Below are 23,632 nucleotides of genomic sequence, written 5' to 3'. Positions count from 1 at the left end.
ACATCATCGATCAGATTGCATCGAGCCGCTAGATCGAGGTTCAGGATTTTACCCATTTTATGTCCAAGCGAACCGAAACAAACACTTCATGCCTGCTTATGCTGGACCGCTGGAAATGCCCTTGCGCCCAACCCTCCCACAGAAATCCTGACCTAGTCCGTGTCGCCATACATGAAGTTGTCATCGGCACCACTCGCCTTGCCTTATTCATCTGTATGTGTTACACCCACGTGAAGTGTTATGTACATCCCACCTGCCCGTTGGGTACCCATCGGATATAGGAGTGGCCCTTAGGTTCTTGTTTTCGAGGCTACTAGAGATCCTCTAAGAATAAACATAGGGTGATAGCAAAATTACTCTATGTAACATCGTACCGTTCCAAAGAGATTAGGCCATAAAATGTAGAAATGTGGAAACATTGTCACATAATTAAGTTGCATCTTTGATATTCTAAGAACAAAACGAACAAAATTCAAGCCCAAAAAATATTCAGAGAATGTACATGACAACTCTGGCATCAGACGGCGTATACACAACAAAGGCCATATATAAACGTCATATGAAATAATCGTATATTGTCTTTGGCATGATGCTTCTTTGGGAGTTTCTTTTTCTACTTTGCCCACGGTCTCAGTGAGAGGACGATGATGAGTATAGCGAGCAGTAGGATGATGATCCCTATGCAGGCACATTTCCGCGAGTTTTTCTGAAGGATCTTCGCCTTCTGGAGGAGGTTTGTTCCAGTCTGAACATGTTCTGCCGCACCTACAACCTGAGTTGCAGAGAAATGATCAGGGAGTCAGGAAAAAACTGAAGCTGAGAAATAAGTACTAGGATGCTAAAAATAACATATAGAGCGGTACCAGTCATCCGTACCTGCGCTTCGATGTTGTCCAGGATCTCACCTTGCGCCTCAACCAATACGGACAAGTCGAGGAAAATCTGCATTTGGCAGATACCAGGTGAGTTGATGCCCAGGCTTAAAATTTTCAATTTGGGTACAGTGCTCATCCATTTAGTCATTACCTGCTGCAGCTCAAGGAGTTTTGTCTCAATCTCTTTCACAGTGTCATGCCGCTCCTGGATCTCTTGGAGCGTGTCGAGCACCTGCGAGTGCAGGAAGTTCAGGTTAAACCATGCTTTGTTGTTGATACTAGAATACAAATGGCAGAAGAGTTAGCAACCCGTCCACGCCCTTGTTCCTGAATGGCTCTTTGGAAAATTTGTTCACTGTCGCCTGTTTCTATCAGCTTGTCAATTGTCTGCAGAAAATGGCATGATGTTAGCAACATAAAATATGTGGATTCGCCTAGCGGTCATGGGTTGAAGAAATGGTAGATGAATGCTTTTACCTCTTCATCAGCACGCTCGCCAGTTACTGTTCATTGGCAATTTGCAGAGTGAAGGATCAACATAAGTCAGTTCAGCAAAAATGTAAAAGGGATGGTACTATGGTGAGAGTTAAGGGCAACACACCGGTGAAAACACGTCGCTCCACGACTTCCCTGTATTCTGTCTGTATTGCTTCTCTTAGTGTCTGGAAAAATATTTCATTGTAAAATGACATGCTTATTTACAACAGGCATGTATTATGCTCTTAATAAACCGCCATTTTGAAGCTCCTTTGATGCGTTATCGGACTAAATGTTGGACAGTCCACAAGTACTAAAGCTGGTTGTGTTTACTTTTTGTCTTTTCATTACAACGCGGAATATATGCCTTTCCTTTAAAGACACGATCCTACTGTATATTTTATAGCAACAGTTATGATCCATTTGGCAGGTAGAATGTGTGCAAAAATTGATGCAATTTGTACCTGAAAGTCTGATATGCGTTCCCTCAACTTCGTGGTCAATGCACTGCAATAAGATTACAAAGTGGACAATCATGCCAGAACTAGAACAGAGGGATGATAAAGACAAGCCATGAATAACAAGAGGGGCATACGAAGTCTTTGAGGTCCGAGACCGGTCCACAGCTGATCCCTTGCCAAAGCCCTGTATTTCTCTGTTTGCAAGATTCTTGTTGAAGGAAAAGGAGAAGTGTGTGATTATTTATAGTGAAGAAACAATATATCAAATCTATAAGAAATAGTGCAATACCAAGCTCAGTGCAAATTAACTCACATCTTTATTCAATTTCTGTAGTTTTGATTTTCCGAGCCGTGCAACCTTTGTCACCTCGTTAACATCCTTCTCCATGCGCTTTTTGATCTCTGCAATTCAGAAACAAATAAATGTATATGCAAAATAAAGTTGCAGCAAGGCATTGCCGTGGAATGTTTGAAGAGAACAACCAAAATTACATATGGTACCTTTCATAGCTGCAGACTTAGTGACAACTTTTGATTCCTCATTTGAGTTCTACATAAAAAAAATGACAATGTTGACTTGGAGGCCATAAAATGTTCAAACAATCATTTGATTAAACAAATTTGGGGGAAATAGCATTGTTTAAACAGCATTATATTTCCATTCCATCTAAAGTAGGTGCATACACTCTGAGTGAAAAAGAAAGAGCACTCAATTTTTGGAGGGAAAAGTAGGAAACTGAGAATATATTTTCATCTAGACGATATGCGACAGTTGAAAGTATAGACAGCTACAGAATCTGAAGTACTACTGAGTCTGAACTACAAGAGACCGTAATATTTGAGCATAGGTAAGATCAACAGAACTCCAGTTTGTTATTGCTGCTCACCTGAAGATCTTTCAGTAGCTTTGTCAACGTATCAAGCACCTTCTCGATCTCCCTGACCTGAATGTCGTGATGACACAAATATCAACTCACAGGAATAAAATCATGTCTCAGGAATGCTCACAGCAAGAAATTCTACGGCTAGGTTGACAGTGAGAGTCTCGAAACATACACAGAAGGGAAAAGAGGCACCTGTTCAAAGAAGCCGTCGAAACCAGGCTGTGCGGAACTCGCGGTATGGCCTTGCAAACCCAGCTCAATATCGACATCTCCCCGAGCCCGTTCCTCTTTGCTGAGCTCAAATGAATCCTGTTAAATTGGGAAATACGAATATGGCATTACTTTTCAGTTTTTATAGAGTCAGAGATACAAAAAACCTTTTGTAGAAAATCTTAGTGAAGCATTTCAATCTGTACCCATATCTGCAATCAAAGCATGGGGACCTAAGTACAGAAAGAAGATTTCCTTTTCGATTATATCCACACCGAAAAGAAGAGCTTTTGAGATTAAAATAATGGATATTCTGTCTTGAAAAACATGCTACTAGTGTGTAGTAAGAACGCGCAAACAAAAATTAATAGAGCGGACACTTTTTCTTGACCTTGAAGTCTCGACATCGAGAAACTGAACTTTGCAAAAATAGGCATTTACAGAACCAAGCAAACATGACTCAACAGTTCATCTAAGATGAGACACGGTTTATGAAGATCGATCCAAGCAAAACGAACTAATCCCAGGGCCCTCCGAAGACCAGGAACTCGAAGTTGGCAAAAAAGGAAACAACAACCGCCAGACCAGGAACTCTGAATTTCATATTTACCCCCAAGATCACCACAAGAATCACCGACCAATACGAAGATAAACAGCAGGTGGAGAGATCGTACGAACCGAGAGAAGGTTGCGCATCCTGGCGAGCGGCGATCGGCCGGCGAGAACGGCGGAATCACGCCACAAAATCCCGGACCTTTTCTTCGCAGGGGGGCAGAGAGACGGGAGAGGTTCTTGGCGGCGACCGGAATAGATTGGGAGACTGAGAATTTTATCGGAAACTTTTGGTTGGAAATGAAGGTTCGCGCCTGGAAGTGAAGGGAAACAATCAACGGAGAACTCGTCCGAGGTTTGAAGACGGTTTATTGGCTGCGGAAGGAAGGGAGAAGGAAGCCGTGTCAGTCAGAGACTCAGAGTAGCCACTCGCCGCAGTTGTGGAAGGTTCTTTTTTTTTCCTTTTCTTTTTTCTAGTTTTCTTCTGTCGATAGTGATGGACCTGACCAGAGTAACCAGTTGATTCTTAAATTTTCACTTTCACGATCACATTAAGTTAATTAAAATATAATAGGATACACATGTATACGTTCAACCAGTCAATGCTTATCTAGACGTCACAGCTTACTCACAGGGCGACAACTATTTTTAAGAATACGCACAAGAATTACGTGTCTTCTACATTATAAAAGAGAGAAAACAATTTACATGACCCGGTTTCAGAGCTAAAATCACAGGGGACAACTATAATAAGTTTGGATTCAGATTCACCAAGTTGCGAAAAATACTTAAAAAGAATGGAGGTGGCTTGTTGGGATGAGGAGAAAGACACGGGAACAGTTGAGCACTCTCTAGCCATGTCTTTGCATTGACTGGAGACATAGGTAAGGCTATTGCGATGGATCTTTGAAATTGACCAAAGACAAACGCAAGGATTTAATTTGGGATGTACATTTGAAATCGTACAGAAGTATTTATTTAGGGACGATAGTGAGTTGAAACTCTTTTATTTAGATGTAACAGCAGAATCAACGGAAAAATAGTGGGAGGATCTAGGCTAGAAACCAAAGTCTAAACTAAATTCAGCTAGCAATGTGAGCACCATTTTCGTCCATTCAGTGGAATACTACTCCCTCCAGCTAAAAATAGGTGTCACACTTTTGTCTAGATAAGGATATCTAGATGCATTTTAATTAGAGGTCATCTATATTTAATAAAGTTGACACACTTATTTTTAAACGGAGAGGTGTAGAAAAGATTGAAAAGGTAGTAGAGTATGATATTATATGCACAGAGCTGGCCGCCTCTTGTCAAAGCTGTCCATCATCATGTATTCATGTTGTTATCACGCGCCAAACCAACTCCCGTGCCGTGCGCCGCCACCTCGTTAATTAGTTACAATCTTTGGCGGCATACATGCATACTAAACACGCGAGATGACATGGAGCAGTTAGACCAGACTTTGAAGAAGGAATTCAGCAACCACAACAGTGTGGAAGACCGGCCAAGGAAATCAAACATGAGAAAAGTCATTACACGGTTTCCCCTTCAATTTCTTTCACGTAAAAGTCTTGTAAAATTTGTTGGTACGTACGTGTTCCGTTTTGGGGATTTCCTTAGCGGCGAAGGGAGCACATCGTCTCTAGACAGAATGTGGCTCATCTTTCTTGTTCTAACGCAGCGTGAGGGGGGACACCGAAGCAAGCCTCTCATTTCAAGCTGAACATGATTTTTTTGTGAGCTAGACATGCCGTGCGCAAAGGGGAAATAGAGTGCACGAGTTTACTTTAGGTTAATCTTCCATATCCCACTCTCACCTTCATCACTACTAACATCTACATCAATGTGTTTGTTAGGTACCAAGTGTTGTTAGTAACTTTAGTCACACCTCGCTAGCGGGAGGGGCTACGGGCAGCTTATAAGGGGAAGTAGCCATCCTTCCATCAAGCTGATCTTTTGGAATGAAAAGGGCTCTTCGCTTGTGGGTTGAGCCGGATGCACCAAACCTCTGGAACGCGATATGCACATTTTTTTTCGAAATGGGGATATGCTCCGGCTTCTGCATCATGACGATGCACACGACCATTTATTAAATAGAAATTGAATACGGAATTGTTTACAAATCACGCATTGCCAAGGATTGATACAAAAATCAACCAGCGAAAAAAACAACACATACTATGACTACACATCAACATAGCCTTCTAGTATGTCGCCAACCAGTCTGGCACAAGATATCCTGAGCAACCATCAGGAGCCGTGTGCATCCAGAAGCCATGGCATCCCGCTGTCCCTCTGGCGAGAGGAGGGCCCAAAGCTGAACCCAATGTGAGACCATATAGATAACCTGCAAGAAATGAATATAATTTTTTATAAGATAATATCATTTCTGACACTCCAAATAGACCAACATAAAGCAGAAACCCTAATCCGGATAAAAGCCTTAGATTGTCTATCTACTCCATTCAACCAATTATCAAACATATTAGAAATATTGGTTGGAGGCAAAAAATCATAAGTGGGGAAAATTTGCTATAGGACACCGTTATTTTCTAGCGTTTGCCAAAACACACCGCTCGATTTTATCTTTGTCAGGTACCATTACAATTTTGTGACACATTTGCCAGAACACACCACCTCGCCAAAAAGGGAAAGTTTTGCACTTTTACCTGGGATGACTGGTTTTGAAGACAAAATGCATAACTTTCCGTTTTCGGCCAGGTGGTGTGTTCTGGCAAATATGCCTTAGAATTGTAATGGTACCTGGCAAAGACACAATCGGGTGGTGTGTTTTGGCAAATGCCAGAAAATAACGGTGTCCTGTAGCAAATTTTCCCTAAGTGAAATTAACCGTACGCAAAAGAAGCTTAGCTAAAGGACACTCAATAAAAAGGTGTTGAATTGTCTCCTGTTCCCCACAGAAAGCACATTTTGTACACCCATTTCAATGATGTTTAGCTAAATTATCTTTTGTTAACAAAACCTTATTACTCAAAAATCATGTTTATCTTAAGGGGAACTTTAACATTCCAGAGATACTTTCTCTAAAAAAGAGGTATGGTCACTCATAAGATCCTCGTACATAGACTTCACCGTAAACAAACCATTAGATGTCAAATACCAAACAAAACGACCGTTCTCTTCATTCAAGTTTACCATCATGAGTTTACGACATACTTGTACCCATGAAGTCCATTTGTTACCACTCAACACCCGTCGGAAAGTAATATTCAGCGGGGTTTGAGTTAACACATGAGCTACTGTTACATTCTTATGGTGTACAATATTATATAAAGACGGATACTATTGAGTAACCAGGTATCTTCCCAGAAGCGGATACTCATACCATTACCCACTTTGAAAAAACCTCTAGAAAAAAACTCATGCTTGAACCCCATCAATCCTTTCCAAAAAGGAGAATCGGTAGGCCTAGCCTGCACCTCAGATAAGATCTTCTGCCTTAGGTATTTATTTTGTAGCAGTTCTTGCCACACCCCATCTTCATTAAGAAGTTTAAAGAGCCATTTACTCAATAAACATCTATTTTTGATTTCGAGAACCTCAATACCTAAGCCCCTTGATCTTTAGGTCAACAAACGGTGTTCCATTTTGTGAGCCGATATTTTCTTTTATTTTCGTTGGACTGCCAAAAGAACCTAGATATATAGAAGTCCAAACGTTTCCTTGTAGGAAAGATAACATAAACATCGGTAAGCTAGTTAACACTTAATTGATAAGGACTAGCCTATCACCATAGGATAGTAATTTCCCTTTTCAGCATCCCAATTTACTCTCAAACTGGGTTTCAACCGAATACCAATCAGACTTCCTGAGTTTTCTGTAATGGATCAGAATACCCAAGTATCTAAAGGGAGTGATCCAGCATCACATCCAAAGATCTGCTTGTACTGGTCCTCCTCCTCCTTGACCATTCCAAAACAAAAGATCTCACTTTTATGGAATTTAATATTAAGTCCTGATAGCTCTTCAAAGAGACATAAAATTAATTTCATATTAACCGCTTTGTGGAGGTCATGTTCCAAAAAAAAAGAATTGTATCATCAGCATACTGTAGTATGGAGAGACCTCCCTCAACTAGATGGGGAATAAGCCCTCCGACTTGGCCATCCTCTTTTGCTCGTTCAATTAAGATGGAAAGCATGTCAACTACAATATTAGAAAGCATTGGTGATAGAGGGTCCCCTTGCCTTAGACCTATTTTTGTCTGAAAATAATGACCAATGTCATCATTTACCTTTACCCCCACACTACCCCCTTGAACAAAATGTTGCACTAATCTACCCCATTATAAAGCAAAGCCCTTCATTCGTAAAGTTTGTTGTAAAAAGGGTCATTCACTTTATTGTAAGCTTTTTAGAAATCGATTTTAAATAACACCCCATCCATTTTCTTAGTATGGAGCTCATGGATTGTTTCATGAAGGATGACCACCCCTTCTAAAATATTTCTAGCTGGCATAAAGATTGATTGAGTTGGCTTTATAAATCTTGGGGCAATCCCCGAAATGTGATTTGTACCAGCTTTAGTGAAGATTTTAAAACATACATTTAGCAAACAAATAGGTCTATATTGTTGTATCTGGACCGCATCCTCTTTCTTGGGTAATAATGTGATGACGCTAAAATTTAGTTTGTAAAGGGGAAAATCCCCTTTGCTAAACTGTAAAAACAACGCCATCAAATCATCTTTTATTACTTCCCAATTTTTTCGATAAAACTTAGCTAGAAAGCCATCCGGTCCGGGAGCTTTATTAAGTTCCATCTGAGAAATTGCCTCAAAAACCTCCTCTTCCGTAAAAGGAGCTGTAAAAATCTCATTCTCCGCCAATGAAATTTGCGGAATATCATGTATTGCCTCTTCAACTAAAGAAATATTACTTGGTGCCGGTGCCCCAAAAAAATTCTCATAGGATTCAGTAATATAGACCTTTAAATTATCCTCCCCAACAATAGTTCCTTCTTGTTGTCCTAATTGGATTTGTTTCTTTTTTCGATGTTTACCATTCGCTATTAAATGAAAGTATCTCGTATTATTCTCCCTTCCTGAATATTTTTAACTTTCGCTCTTTGAGCCCATTTAGACTCCTCTTCTCTTCTTAAAATATTTAGGCTATATCATTTACTTTTTTTTAGCTCATCCCTTTCATTCACATTCAAGTGATTTGTTTCCTCTTTCAAATCTAATTGATCAATGATGTTTAACAATCTCTTTTTTTAATACTTTCCACTTTGATTTTTTGCACATCTCTTTAGAAATCTTCGTATATGTCTTAGCTTATTCAGCCAAACCTCCATGGGACTCGTTCCTCCCAAAACTGATTTCCACTCCTTTACTATCATATCAAAAAAAAACTTCTTGTCGTAACCAGTGTAGCATAAAAGAGAATTTTGACTGATTACCTAGATGTGCTTTCACACCTGAATCAATAAGTATTGGAGTATGATCAGAATCAGCTCTTGTTAATGCTCGTACAGGTACCAATGGAAAATTTTGTTCCCAAGAGATGGATGCTAGTACTCTATCTAGCTTCTCATATATAGGTTTTTCTCGCGGACTTGCCCACGTAAATTGTCTTCCAGTTAGTGCAATTTCATGCAAATTTAAATGCTCAATGATTGCATTAAAGACAAAGGGCCAACGCGATATGCACATGTGAAGCTGGGTCTGGGACGCTAACAATTTTGAGCTGTGATTTACCTCTACACGAGAAATTATTGCATGGATGAGGTAATTTTTATTCTCATAACCAATTCCAAGTTTTGTTGATTGTAGCTCTCTAATTTTTGTTTAGACTAATTGAAATCAACTTCGTTGAATTCATCGCATACAGCTGGTCTTTCCAAAATTGTATTCCAGAAGGAGCTTCGTCTCGTTGTTCCACATAGTTTTCATGTTGCAAGTTTGGTGCTTCAACATAGCCAAAGTGGTTATTAGCTCTTTATTGAATAGATGAATTACATCTCTTTTTATCCATGTATCTCTCTCTCTCTCTCACGTTGCTCTTCTTGATTTTTTTTTTAGAAGAGATGCATGTTTATATTAAGGAGAGAAAGCCATCAAGATGGCAAGGTACAAGAAAAGTTACAAGAGGATTACACAACCTCGACCAAGACGACCTAGTCCAAAGCAAACAAGCAAAAACACAAAAAACCGTGGAAAGAAGCACAGCCGAATGACCCCTATAACCATCCGAAAATGTGTTGCTATCCTTGATTCTCTTCTCTTTGAGTCAGGTGCTTCTGTCTTACTTTAGAGAAGTATTACTTAATAGAAGGCACTTATGCTTAGGGGAATGGTCCCCCCCCCCCACATGGTAATCGGCCTATGGCCTCATACCTCCCCCTTTCTCCTACTTCCCGCCTGCGGCTGGTTCGAAAGAAGGATATATTTACTACCAAAATGTTGGGCTTGATCTACCCCCACCCCTATCAAGGGGCTCCAACAAGGATATTATACCCCAGTGAATCGTAAGTCTTATCTACCCCAACCCCTATCAAGGGGCTTAGCTAATACTGGAGCAGAATAAACAAGACAAAAAGATAAACAAAGAAGAACATGAATGAAGAGACTATTTTAGAATAAATGAATGGCTTGCCTCTCTACGTTTGCTTTAGTCTTCCGCTCCCGATCCTATCCTCTGTTCAAGCAGCTCACTTAAAGGTACATGCCTCTCATCCTCCTTTTGGCCTCCCATAAGTCGGCCTCGCTGCGGTCACTCCTTTGATGTTGTATCGGCGTCGAGTTCAGCTGGTGTGGTGCGACAGGATGAGTTCCGGTCTTCCGGAGTGCAAGAAATGTTTGGTTTTCCTGCTGTTGTTGACACGATCCATGCCGAAGCCCTCACATGGTTGTTGATAGAATCCTACTCGTTGGTTCTCGTCAAGTTTCTCAAAGCTAGGGATCTAAGAAAGGACGGCTAATATACTCATCCTAGCTGGAATCCAAGATCTGATTATTGTCTTCTCCTATTGTACTATGAACCTTGTAAATCGGACGACTAACTTTGCTCCATATATTTACACAAAAAAGGTGCCTTGCCTAGAGACTAGCTTTTTTAGGTCCGTACTCCACCTGTCTGACATAATATAATAAACCTAATTAAGATTAAAATCTCACAATATAAACAAAAATAGTCGGAAGGATTGAAAGAAAGACAAGTACGCACGCGGCAAAACCCACGACATGAAAAGACCCAGTGAAAGTGGATGGAGCTCCATGTTCGACTTTTGTAATAATGATCAACAATCCCTATGAACTAATTTTCCATTTCATTCAATAATTTTGAAGGGTCTTTCCATAGGCAAAGTTTGCAGATCATATGTTGGGTTAAGGTTGAAATAAGAATAAAACAAAAGAAAATTTAGTTTTTGTGTGGATCTCAAAGGACGCCATGCTCTATCTTGTGTATTATAGGTTCAAGTTCTTCAGAGTTTGATTACAATAAAAGTATTCAAGATGTGGCTCTAAGTCAATGTTATGATGGACTTATGAGTTTAGATATAGTTGACCAAGACTTAGAAGGTGCAATCAAGTAAACAATTCTTTATGCATCTCAAGAAACTTTGATAAAGCATAATAAGATATAAGGTTAACGAAGATTAAATGAAGATAGTGAATTCAAGTTGGCCAACATTACAAAGTACTACTAGAAGGACAACTGGGCCTGAGCGCGCGCCGCCAGGCCCTGCCATGCCTGCACCGCAGCACCACCGCCGCAACCGCATCCGCACCAGGTGACGCCGCCAACGAGAGCACCCAGGCCCGACCAAGTCCAGATGGGCCCAGCAGGGCCCGGATCTGGGCCAGCGGAACCCGGCCGCCGCCACAGCACCGCAACGCCCCGCCGCTCCGGCGCCATCGCGACACGACTCTGCCACACCGCGCAACATCTGCCGCCTTCGCTGCCAGCCGCCACGCAGCACCGCCGCCGAGGGAGAGGTCCGCCGAGCACCGCCGCCTGACCGCCAGCCCCGCCTGGGGAGGACCTGCGCCGGGTAGAGGAAGAGCCACCGCCGCCGGCACCGCCCGGGCTTTGCCCGGTGGCCCCCGCTGGCGGCGGCAGCGAGGGGAGGGTGGAGGAGGACGGACGAGAGGTTAGGGTTTGGGTCGCCCTGGAGTCGCTCACGGGGGGAGCGACCCGAGAGCGTGTGCGGTTCTGGTGTCAGTCCCCGCCCTCTTGCCGGGTATTCTTCCACGAAGCAAGTAAGTAACTATAATTATTTTTAAATGCATATTTTTTTCCTCTAGGCGACATCTCCATCTTTCACTAGGTGGGCCAGCGCTTACTAGAAGTAATGTTGTCACATGATGTTGTAGTTCGGACAAAACTTTGTTTGCCGACTGAAGCATCCACCACAGGAGTGACGCCCACAAACTTATGTGTGGTTGGCCGACCTAGGTATGGTTTCTTTCTCCTCTCCTTCCCTTTCCATTTCTTACATTTTTTAGTTGCTTTTGCTTTATATAAAACATCTTGTTGCCTTGCTTGGTTGAATATTTAGAGGAAACTCCGCTAGGCTTTCATTGCCAATATATGCACTGAAATTTAAGATCATTCACACGTGCATATATTATGGGGAAGTTTGCTCTATGTATTCAACTTGTTTGTTACTTAAATTCCTTATATAAACTCTCTGAAAGAGATTGTCATCAATTACCGAAATAGATGAGATGGAAAGAACATGGAGCCCCCATGTGTGGTTTTGGTAATTAATGATAATCCCTATAGACTAATGTTTACATTGAGTTATATTTGTAGGAGTTGTTCATAGGCAATGCTTGAATCATATGTTGGCTTCAAGGTGCAATAAGAAGAAGTTGACGAATATCAAGTGATAAGTATGTCTTGAAGAAGAAGAAGATTGGGTGAGCTCTCATGGGTATCTTCAAGACATCAACAAAATGAAGAAAAAAAGAAATGGTGTGCAAGTTCAAGATGAGCCATCCTGATGAGATCATGAGCTTGAGCTTTCCATACATATGATGATAGATATGTGAAGACATGAGTTGAGCCTATGGGAAGTGTGTCTTGAAGAATAAAATGGAGTGGTAACTCATGTATACCTTCAAGACATCAACATGATGAAGAATGAAGAAATGAAGTGCAAGTTCAAGATAAGCATCTAGAAGAGATCATATTCTTGAAGCTTTCCATTCTTATGGTTATCATGGATATGTGAAGACATTTCCAAAGAAGAGTCTCTCCCATAGGAGTATGGGGGAGCAATTTGCAAGTCTTCAACAAGAAAATGTAATCAAGAAAGGTGTTCCATCTTGAGGTGGACAATATCCTCATCCTCAACCTCAAGTGGAATATGCGCAAGGAAAAGGTATGATCTTGATAGGATTTTTTTCTTACCGTATCGTGGTGTTAGTTGTGAGACCATGTTATAGGATAGATAGCCGTACTATCAAGAGGGGCTCTCGAGTGAGTAATTTCATCGTATCATTCGAAGAGAGCTCAAAACTTTGCATCATTGGCATCATCTTTATTGATTCTTATATAGTTCTCATCCATGAGAGGATTTAGAGATTGTGTTAATTGATACGTCCAAAACGTATCTACTTTCCCGAACACTTTTGCTATTGTTTTGCCTCTAATTTGTGTATTTTGGATGCAACTAACACGGACTAACGCTGTTTTCAGCAGAACTGTTCTGGTGTCTCGTTTTTGTGCAGAAATCCAACTTTCGGGAAAAACCTCGGGATTTTGACGAAAGGGCCTATTTTCCCGAATAATGACGGAGCCGAAGGGCAATTGAAGTGGAGGCCCGAGGGCCCCACACTACATGGCGGCGCGGCCTAGGGGGGCCCGCGCGGCCATGTAGTGTGGCCCCCTCGGTCGGCCTCCGACGCCCCCTTCGGACTACTTATTCGCCTCGACCTAAAACGCACGGGAGAGGTCGAAGTCGCCGAAACCCTCCGGAACGCCGCCACATCGCGAAACTCCGTCGCGGGAGCCGAAGTCTCCGTTCCGGCACTCCACCGGACGGGGAATTGGAGGAGATCATCACCGCCATCACCGCCAACGCCTCTCCATCAACCAGCAATGTTTCCCCCATCCATGTGTGAGTAATTCCCCCGCTGTAGGCCGAAGGGGATGGTAGGGATTGGATGAGATTGGTCATGTAATAGCATAAGATTGTTAGGGCATAGTGCCTAGTGTCCGTAGATGGTACTTTTATGATATTGTTGCAACTTGTTATGCTTAATGCTTGTCACTAGGGCCCGAGTGCCATGATCTCAGATCTGAACATGTTATTGATTCATGAAGATATTCGTTGTTTATGATCTTACTCGCAAGTTGTATACACATGTCGTTGTCCGGAACCAATGGCCCCGAAGTGACGAAATCGGGACAACCGGAGGGAATGGTAGCGATGTGAGGATCACATGTGTTCACGGAGTGTTAATGCTTTGCTCCAGTACTCTATTAAAAGGAGTACCTTAATATCCAGAGAGTTTCCTTGAGGCCCTGGCTGCCACCGGCTGGTAGGACAAAAGATGTTGTGCAAGTTTCTCATTGCGAGCACGTACGACTATAATTGGAACACATGCCTATTGATTGATTAGTACTTGGATACCGTTTTATTATTATCTCGCAAATGCCTCGCTATGATTGTTACATGAGTTTCTCTCATCCATGCAACGCCCGTCATCCGTCCCCGTGCCTACGTATTTTAATCCCGCCGTTTACTAAAATCACTACTGCTGTCTTTGTTACTCTGCTGCTGTTATTTCACTACCGCTATCGCTATAAAACTGTTACTATCGATAAACTCTTGCGAGCAAGTCTGTTTCCAGTGTGCAGCTGAATTGACAACTCCGCTGTTAAGGCTTTCAAGTATTCTTTGTCTCCCTTGTGTCGAATCAATAAATTGGGTAATACTTCCCTCGAAGACCGTTGCGATCCCCTATACTTGTGGGTCATCAAGACTATTTTCTCGGCACCGTTGCCGGGGAGCATAGCTTTATTTGGAAGTTCACTTGGATTAATATTGTTCGCTGCAAATTCTCCATCATGGGTAAAACTCGCGATACTAAGGTCGCCATATTACCATCCACTACAAGAAAAGGTACAACTCGAGTACCTCTGCTGCTCTTGATTCACCATCTCGTGATTGATAAACTTGTTTCACCGCCACATGCTTCAAATGCTGGTACTTCTGCCGAATCTGAAAACTCTCATAATACTGATAATATTTCTGTTGTGCTTGATGATAGTGGTTCATTGGGAACTTTTCTAGATGCTTCCATTGCTAGGTCTAGACAAATTGAAAATGCTGAAACTCCTGATGTTACTACACCTGTTAATTCACCCGAACTTGAATACTCTAGTGATGATCTTGATGAAGATTATGTGGAACTTGATGATGATTTTATTGAAAAATGCCATGCTACTACCGATGCAAGAAAAATTAAAAAGTTGCTTGCGGAACATACTGTTAGATATAAACTCGTCTCTCGATCCTAAATTTGCCACATCTCCTATAAACATTAAGGATAAAGATTATGATTTTTCCCTTGATCTATCTCATATAGCTATTGTTGAGAAAACACCCTTTTGTGGTACTGAAAAAGAAAGTGATGTTGAACACATGACTTAGTTATCTACTTTGAGTAGCTTGTTTTCTGATGATGTTAAGAAGCGTACTTACTTTGTTGCTAAAATCTTTCCATTCTCATTAAAGGATGACGCTAAAACTTGGTATAATAGTTTGCCACCTGGTTCTATTAAAAGTCCAAAAGAATTACTTGTTGTTTTCTTTCGGAAATACTTTCCTCGCTAGTGCTCAACATGCTGCTTTGCGGAGAGTTTATAATTTTGATCGGGGAGATGAAGAGAAATTGCCTCGAGGCTTGGGCGAGATTTTGCTCTCTTATTAGAGCTCGCCTGACCATGATTTAGAAAAGCATGATTTACTTGATATATTTTATAGTGGACTAACCATTGAGTCTAGGGCATACCTGGATAGTTGTGCTGGCTGTGTTTTCAGGAAGAGAACTCCAGACGACGCTGAAGAATTATTGGCTAAAATAGGCCGGAATTATGATGATTGGAATACGCCTGAACCAACTCCAACGCCAATAGTGAAGAAGAGGGGTTTAATTAAATTGAATGATGAAGATATGAGGGAAGCCAAGAAGTCTCTCAAGGAGAAAGGTATTAAATCGAAGATGTGAAGAATCTACCTCCAATAGAAGACATATGTGAGATAATTCCCCCTTCATCCATGATTGAGGTAAACTCGCTTCAACGCTTTACTAGGGAAGATATTCCGTATTCAAAACCTCCTCGCGCAATGCTTAGATGAGTTTGATAATTATATTGTTAAGCAAGAAAATTTTAATATGAGAGTAGAGAATCATCTAATGGAAAATTCTCAAGCTATTAGTCAATTGCATGATATTGTGGAGAGAACCTCCAATGATGTTAAGATGCTTGTTAAACATTTTCATATGATTCAAACTCAAATTGATCAACTCACTAAAGTGCAAAATGACTTGTTAGGAAATAATGCTAAAGAAAAACATGCTTATGAAGTAACAACTAGAGGTGGTGTCTCTACCCAGGATCCTCTATATCCTGAAGGGCATCCCAAAAGAATTGAACAAGATTCTCAACAAACTAAACCTAGAGCTCATTCTAAGAAAAAGAAGAAGAAACATAAGAATGTTGTAGAATCCTCCGAACCTCGTTAATGATCCTAATAGTATTTCTATTTCCGATGCTGAAACCGAAAGTGGTAATGAACATGATAATAGTGAAGATAATGATAAGAATGATACTCCCGATAAAGAAGAGGTTGAAAAAGAACCTGAAAAGCATGCTAGAAATAAAAAGTATACTAAAGAAGATTTTATTGCTGAGAAACATGGTAATGAAAGAGAACCTTGGGTGCAAAAGCCAATGCCTTTTCCTGCTAAGAAATTAAAATCAAAGGAAGAGGAACACTATAATAAATTTTGTGATTGGATGAAACCTTTATTCTTGCAAATCCCTTTGACTGATGCTATCAAATTGCCTCCTTATTCAAAGTATATGAAAGATATTGTTACTAACAAAAGGAAAATCCCCAATGAGGAAATTTCTACTATGCTTGCTAATTACTCTTTCAATGGCAAAGTTCCAAAGAAGTTGGGCGACCCGGTATACCTACTATTCCTTGTTCTATTAAGAATAATTATGTTAAAACTGCTCTATGTGACTTGGGCGCCGGTGTTAGTGTTATGCCTTTTTCTCTTTATAAGAGACTTTACTTAGATAAGTTGATACCTACTGATATATCTTTGCAAATGGCTGATAAATCTACTGCTATTCCCGTTGGTATATGTGAGGATGTTCCTGTTCAAGTTACTAATAACTGCTTGATATTAACTGATTTTGTTGTGTTGGAAATGCATGAAGATGATAATATGTCTATTATTCTTGGGAGACCTTTTCTTAACACCGCAGGGGCTGTTATTGATTGCAATAAAGGAAAGGTTACTTTCAATGTTGATGATAAGGAACACACCGTCTATTTCCCCAAAAGGATTGAAAAAGCGTGCGGAGTTAATACAATTTCTCATGTGAGAACTATCAAAGTGGGAACCATCGATTGTCCTATATATGAGCCTAAAGAAGAATATCAAACTCTTGTGATTGGATCCATATCAATACAATTCAAGGTAACATGATTGATGTGAGGTTTATTTCTTCATATGCTATATAAAATTTATTTGGTGGCAAGACTTGATCAACCTTGTTAACAAATACCTTTTATATGCATAGAGGAGGTAAACAACATCTCTTTCTTTCTCCACTTGCTTTAGTTGCTGTAGCATTTTTAATTTGCAAAGTTTCTTAGTTGATTTGAGATTTCAAAAATTTTCCTGGCCAGTAATAATAAACTTAATACCCAGAAAATGTGCATTTTTCAAAGTTTTCAAAAATTCGCGAAAATTACACCGTTGGTCCTATTTTTCGACGAGGCACCTGGGGGCACCAGAGGATGACCTGTGGGGCACCAGAGGGTGCCAAACCACAGGCCGGCGCGGCCAAGGAGGTGGCCGCGCCACCATGTGGTGTGGGCCCCTCCTTGCCCCACTTTGCCATCTCTTCCTCCCAAGCACCTTCTCTCTCCCGAAAAAACTCGAACCCATTTCCTCTCACTCGCGTTTCTGCTCAAGGACTCCAGATTTCTCGATCTCTTTGCTCAGCTCAGATTTCCGCTGAAATTTGGCACATTTGCTCCTTGGTATGTGACTCCTCCACCCATCCAAGTAGAATTTTGTTTGGTTGAGTATATCTTGAATATTTTGCTGCTGTAGGTAACATGTTTGGTGAGCTTGCATGCTTGTTCTAATTGGTAGAAATTAGTTTTGATGCATGAATAGTACTCTAGCAAGCTCCTATGGTAGTTTCCCTCAATTGTATGTCACCAAATCAAGTTTTATATTGTTTGTTAAAAATTTCAGAAAATGGAAGGAGGTAGGTACCAACTCAACCAACATGAGTTGGAGGTGCCACAGGTCATGAGAGTTCACCGGGAAGAAGGAGTATATCCCACTTATTATCCGTGTGTGGATTTCATGAGAAGTGCGGGGATTTTGCGGGACGTCCAAAATTTAATCTCTCGTGCGGGATTGGATGATTTTGTTGACGGGGAACCATGCCAATATGTGAAGCTGACTATGTCAGTAGTGCAAGATTTTAAATTCAATTGGTCACGGTCTAACCCCATGGTTCGAGTACAAAATTTATAATAAAACCGTCAACTTGCCATTCGGTGATTTTTGTGCAGCAATCAAAGTGCCGCAATGGGGATCATGCGAGAAGATAAAGGGATCGCCGCAAGAGCTCTTGGACCTCTTCGAGATGATTTGTCATGGAAGGAGTTTCTCGGGGGATGATGGTAAAATCAGTAGTATTCATTTCCCAGCTATTCGTTATTTCGCCTATTTCATTACCAAGTGCGTTCTAGCGAGAAAGATTGGAGGTAAAATAACTATCCCGGATCTAGCCTTTCTAGCTGCTGCATTACAAGGTAATAGGACTTATAACTTGGGAGCTTTGATAGCCAACAGACTTGCCACTAATCGTGATAAGGGAGGAATTTGTGGAGGTCTCATCGCCTCTCGTTTATTAGCTATGCATAATGTGAGACCTCACGGTCTTGATATTCCGCTCCCTATGGAGAAACTTGACATAGCTTCCATGATTAAGCATGAATTTCTTTCTAATTCGTCTAATGTTGGGAACCTGTCTAATAGAATAACATTTTACAAGAAATCTTGGACAAAGACTAAGAAAGTTGAAAAATTAGTAGGATTGCCTGCACCTTCTCTGTTTAACCTTGATTTCAGGGGGGATTGGTCAGTCACGGAAAGTGCAGTTAATGCATACATCGAGGGAGGAAGCCATCGTGCACAAGACAACACGGATGAGGTCGAGGAACACCTCGACTCGTCATCCGATGTAGCAAGCTCTTCGCATCCACCAGCTGGGTATGAGGAACCCCCACGCTTTTCTTCTGCATCGGTACCTTATTATGACTACTCCACATATGATCCACCGGCGTGGAACCCAGGCCCTCGATGGGATTGAACTCCACTTAGGCCAAAAGGCTAAGCTTGGGGGGAGATATACCGGCATCACTCATTCTTTGCATATTATGATTGCTGGATACTTGTATATACTTGTTTGGTCTCTTTGAGTGGTTTTCTAATGAGAGGAAGATTTGGGGAAGTGCTGCCTGAAAACAGATTCTGGGCTGTTACCGTAAAAATTCGTGCGCCCAGCCAGAACAGTATTTTGAGTTGAAAATTTTTGTGCATGTTCCCCAGGTTGTTATCTAACTTTCATTAGTTGAACACTTTTCGAACTGAGCAACGTAAGATTTTGTAAAAATCGATTTCTGTACTGCTGTCAGGTTTTGGCAGATTTCTGCCATCTCGTTTTTCTGTGTTTCTTTTAGTTTGCTATTCCTTGTTTCCACTTTGTTTCTTTCCCAAAACACAAAAAGACCAAAAATATTTCTGTTGTTTCTCTTCACCATTTGCTTATCTTGGTTTCTTGCATTTGTTTCACTTTATTTGCTATTGCTAGTTTGCTATAAGAAAACCCAAAAAGATTTTGCTTTGTTTGCTTGTTTCCTTTTGTTCTTGTTCTCAAATTCGAAAACACCAAAAATATTTGCTGTTCTTCTTTGGTTTGTAAAGTTCATTATGAGTTCAATGGTCTTCGGTGGCTGGAGCGTGGTTTTCATTTCATATTATCCAAGCTACACAAGTGAGAAGGCAATAATGACGACCTACGACAATCTGATTGTGGTGAGAGGCTGGTATGAACTCTATTTGTTTCCATTTTTGTACATATACTCATCCATGTGAGCATGCTTAGTTGGTTCATGTGAGGTATATGTCATTTAAGAAAGTCTAGTAGTTCATGATCTCTCATGATTAGCTCCAATTTATTAATATGGGTAGCATGTCATGGATGCTTGCTTGCATTGTTTTATTCATAAGTAAGTATGGCATTGTGGTATCCTCCTCTGAATAATTCATTTATATCGACTTGGCACATGCTCACGCATGCATATGACTGAACAAAAGTCAATTAAGCCTCAATGATTTACATTGCTTCAGAGTTCTTGTATCACTTTTATGCCTCAATTAATCTATTTTGCCGCAAGCATGATTATGACAAGTCATCGCTCTCTTGATTTGTCGCTCCCTAGTCTTTTGCTAGCCTTCACTTGTACTGAGCGGGAACGCTGCTCGTGCCTCCAAACACATGAAAACCAAGTTATTCCAGAGTGTCCACCATAAATACCTATTCATGGCATTTCAAACCATTCCAAGTAAATTCTCATGCGCTACCTTTAAAATCTTCAAAATGCTTCTTAATTTGTGTTTATGTTTCATAGCTCATGAGGAAGTATGTGGTGTTTAGCTTTCAACCTTGTCATTTACTTTTGACGGACTCTCATATGGAATAGTGGCTTCATCCGCTTATCCAATAATTTTGCAAAAAGAGCTGGCAATGGGATTCCCAGTCCCGAATTAATTAACTTAAATAGACACTCCTCCATGGTTTGTGATTGTTGGACGGCACCCGAAGGATTCGGTTAGCCATGGCTTGTGTAAGCAAAGGTTGGGGGGAGTGTCATCATCATAATAAAACTAAACTAAAAAGGCACTCCTTCATGGTATGTGATTGTTGGCAGGCACCCGAGGATTCGGTTAGCCATGGTTTGTGTAAGAAAGGTTGGAAGGAGTGCCACATAAACATGCAAATAATTCATGGGAGCCGCTCTTGAAAGTCCGGTTGGCGAGGTAGTTGGTGAACCCATTACCATTCGTTGACAACAACAAACACCTCTCAAAATAATTTTACTCCCGATTTACAAATGAAAAGCTCTAGCGCATGTTAATCCCCTGCTTCCCTCTCGCGAAGGGTCAATCTTTTACTTTTATGTTGTGTCTCCATCCTTTCTTTGAGCACTTTCTTGAGAGCACAACTCGTCATTCTTAGTATAATATGCTTGTCTCAAAATATGATTGATTGTGGTATAACTTTGATGCTTTTATCTTTGACAATCACTACTTCTAGTCTTTCTATGCACTTCAAAGGTGCCCGGGCATTTATGTTTTGCCAATCAAATACGAGCAAGCGAGATACCACTTTATCATACTCTCTTATGAACATTGCAATCCTGCTTATATACATGATTCATGATGCTTATTATTAATTGTTGGTACCTCTTCATGATTGACATAGCTGTTAGATGATCTTATTTGCATGTACCTCATTATGAACTGCTCAAGTATTATCCATATCATGAGAATATATACATCATATGAGCAAATGTGTTCGTGAAAGTTCTTTTATCGCTCAGTTGTTAACTGAATTGCTTGAGGACAAGCAATAAGCTAAGCTTGGGGGAGTTGATACGTCCAAAACGTATCTACTTTCCCGAACACTTTTGCTATTGTTTTGCCTCTAATTTGTGTATTTTGGATGCAACTAACACGGACTAACGCTGTTTTCAGCAGAACTGTTCTGGTGTCTCGTTTTTGTGCAGAAATCCAACTTTCAGGAAAAACCTCGGGATTTTGACGAAAGGGCCTATTTTCCCAGAATAATGACAGAGCCAGAAGGGCAATTGAAGTGGAGGCCCGAGGCCCCACACTACATGGCGGCGCGGCCTAGGGGGGGCCCGCGCGGCCATGTAGTGTGGCCCCCTCGGTCGGCCTCCGACGCCCCCCTTCGGACTACTTATTCGCCTCGACCTAAAAACGCACGGGGAGAGGTCGAAGTCGCCGAAACCCTCCGAACGCCGCCACATCGCGAAACTCCGTCGCGGGAGCCGAAGTCTCCGTTCCGGCACTCCGCCGGGACGGGGAATTGGAGGAGATCATCACCGCCATCACCGCCAACGCCTCTCCATCAACCAGCAATGTTTCCCCCATCCATGTGTGAGTAATTCCCCCGCTGTAGGCCGAAGGGGATGGTAGGGATTGGATGAGATTGGTCATGTAATAGCATAAGATTGTTAGGGCATAGTGCCTAGTGTCCGTAGATGGTACTTTTATGATATTGTTGCAACTTGTTATGCTTAATGCTTGTCACTAGGGCCCGAGTGCCATGATCTCAGATCTGAACATGTTATTGATTCATGAAGATATTCGTTGTTTATGATCTTACCCGCAAGTTGTATACACATGTCGTTGTCCGGAACCAATGGCCCCGAAGTGACGAAATCGGGACAACCGGAGGGAATGGTAGCGATGTGAGGATCACATGTGTTCACGGAGTGTTAATGCTTTGCTCCGGTACTCTATTAAAAGGAGTACCTTAATATCCAAGTAGTTTCCCTTGAGGCCCGGCTGCCACCGGCTGGTAGGACAAAAGATGTTGTGCAAGTTTCTCATTGCGAGCACGTACGACTATAATTGGAACACATGCCTATTGATTGATTAGTACTTGGATACCGTTTTATTATTATCTCGCAAATGCCCTGCTATGATTGTTACATGAGTTTCTCTCATCCATGCAACGCCCGTCATCCGTCCCCGTGCCTACGTATTTTAATCCTGCTCGTTTACTAAAATCACTACTGCTGTCTTTGTTACTCGCTGCTGTTATTTCACTACTCGCTATCGCTACAAAACTCGTTACTATCGATAAACTCTTGCGAGCAAGTCTGTTTCCAGGTGCAGCTGAATTGACAACTCCGCTGTTAAGGCTTTCAAGTATTCTTTGTCTCCCCTTGTGTCGAATCAATAAATTGGGTAATACTTCCCTCGAAGACTGTTGCGATCCCCTATACTTGTGGGTCATCATTAATCTCCATGACAAGCTCTAGTTCATCGAAAATGGATTTCATATGCATTATCTATTGAAAATGGATTTCATATGCATTCTCTATTGCGTTTTTGATAGTTGGTGATTTTACCGCCCATAAATGGCAGCACTGTCGTCAGGACGCATTTTTGGACATAATGATGTCTACGCACGCTTCTATTCCTGTAGACAATGTTGGGCCTCCAAGAGCAGAGGTTTGTAGAACAGCAGCAAGTTTCCCTTAAGTGGATCACCCAAGGTTTATCGAACTCAGGGAGGTAGAGGTCAGAGATATCCCTCTCAAGCAACCCTGCAATTAAGATACAAGAAGTCTCTTGTGTCCCCAACACACCTAATACACTTGTCAGATGTAGATGTGCACTAGTTCGGCGAAGAGATAGTGAATACAAGTAATATGGACGATTATAAGTAGTAATTGCAATCTGAAATAAAAATGGCAGCAAGCGAACATGTAGCAGAACTTGTTGGAAACGGTGTTTCAATGCTTAGAAACAAGGCCTAGGGATCATACTTTCACTAGTGGACACTCTCAACAATGATCACATAATTGAATAAATAAATGCTACTCTCAAACACTCTTGTTGGATAACAAACACCATTCATTGTGTAGGGTTACAAAAGCACACCTCAAGTCGGAGTAAACAAGCTCCATGATACGTCTCCAACGTATCGATAATTTCTTGTGTTCCATGCCACATTATTGATGTTATCTACATGTTTTATGCACACTTTATGTCATATTCGTGCATTTTCTGGAACTAACCTATTAACAAGATGCCGAAGTGCCGGTTCCGTTTTCTC

The 23,632-nt window shown here is 41.3% G+C and overlaps 1 protein-coding gene across 1 annotated transcript; it reads right to left on the bottom strand.

Moving 5' to 3' along the window:
* Nucleotides 1-402: 402 nt before the first annotated feature.
* Nucleotides 403-3,842, bottom strand: LOC124652970 (syntaxin-132-like). Its single transcript, XM_047192022.1, has 13 exons — nt 3,586-3,842; nt 2,890-3,006; nt 2,701-2,757; nt 2,315-2,363; nt 2,127-2,215; nt 1,948-2,021; nt 1,817-1,859; nt 1,477-1,537; nt 1,353-1,378; nt 1,185-1,262; nt 1,027-1,107; nt 877-942; nt 403-772 (listed from the first exon to the last, which is right to left on the bottom strand). The coding sequence occupies exons 1-13, from the start codon at nt 3,601-3,603 to the stop codon at nt 614-616; spliced, it is 918 nt and encodes a 305-aa protein (XP_047047978.1). The 5' UTR covers nt 3,604-3,842; the 3' UTR covers nt 403-613.
* Nucleotides 3,843-23,632: the final 19,790 nt, after the last annotated feature.

The sequence above is a fragment of the Lolium rigidum genome, chromosome 5, assembly GCF_022539505.1.
Source record: "Lolium rigidum isolate FL_2022 chromosome 5, APGP_CSIRO_Lrig_0.1, whole genome shotgun sequence".
NCBI lineage: Eukaryota > Viridiplantae > Streptophyta > Magnoliopsida > Poales > Poaceae > Lolium > Lolium rigidum.
This window is presented reverse-complemented; position numbering and strand designations above follow the sequence as displayed.

Coding starts and splice junctions, on each gene's coding strand:
- LOC124652970 (XM_047192022.1), bottom strand. Junction 2,022..2,126: donor TACAGAAATTGAATAAAGAT/GTGAGTTAATTT, acceptor TCCTTCAACAAG/AATCTTGCAAACAGAGAAAT. Junction 1,538..1,816: donor AACGCATATCAGACTTTCAG/GTACAAATTGCA, acceptor ATATTTTTCCAG/ACACTAAGAGAAGCAATACA.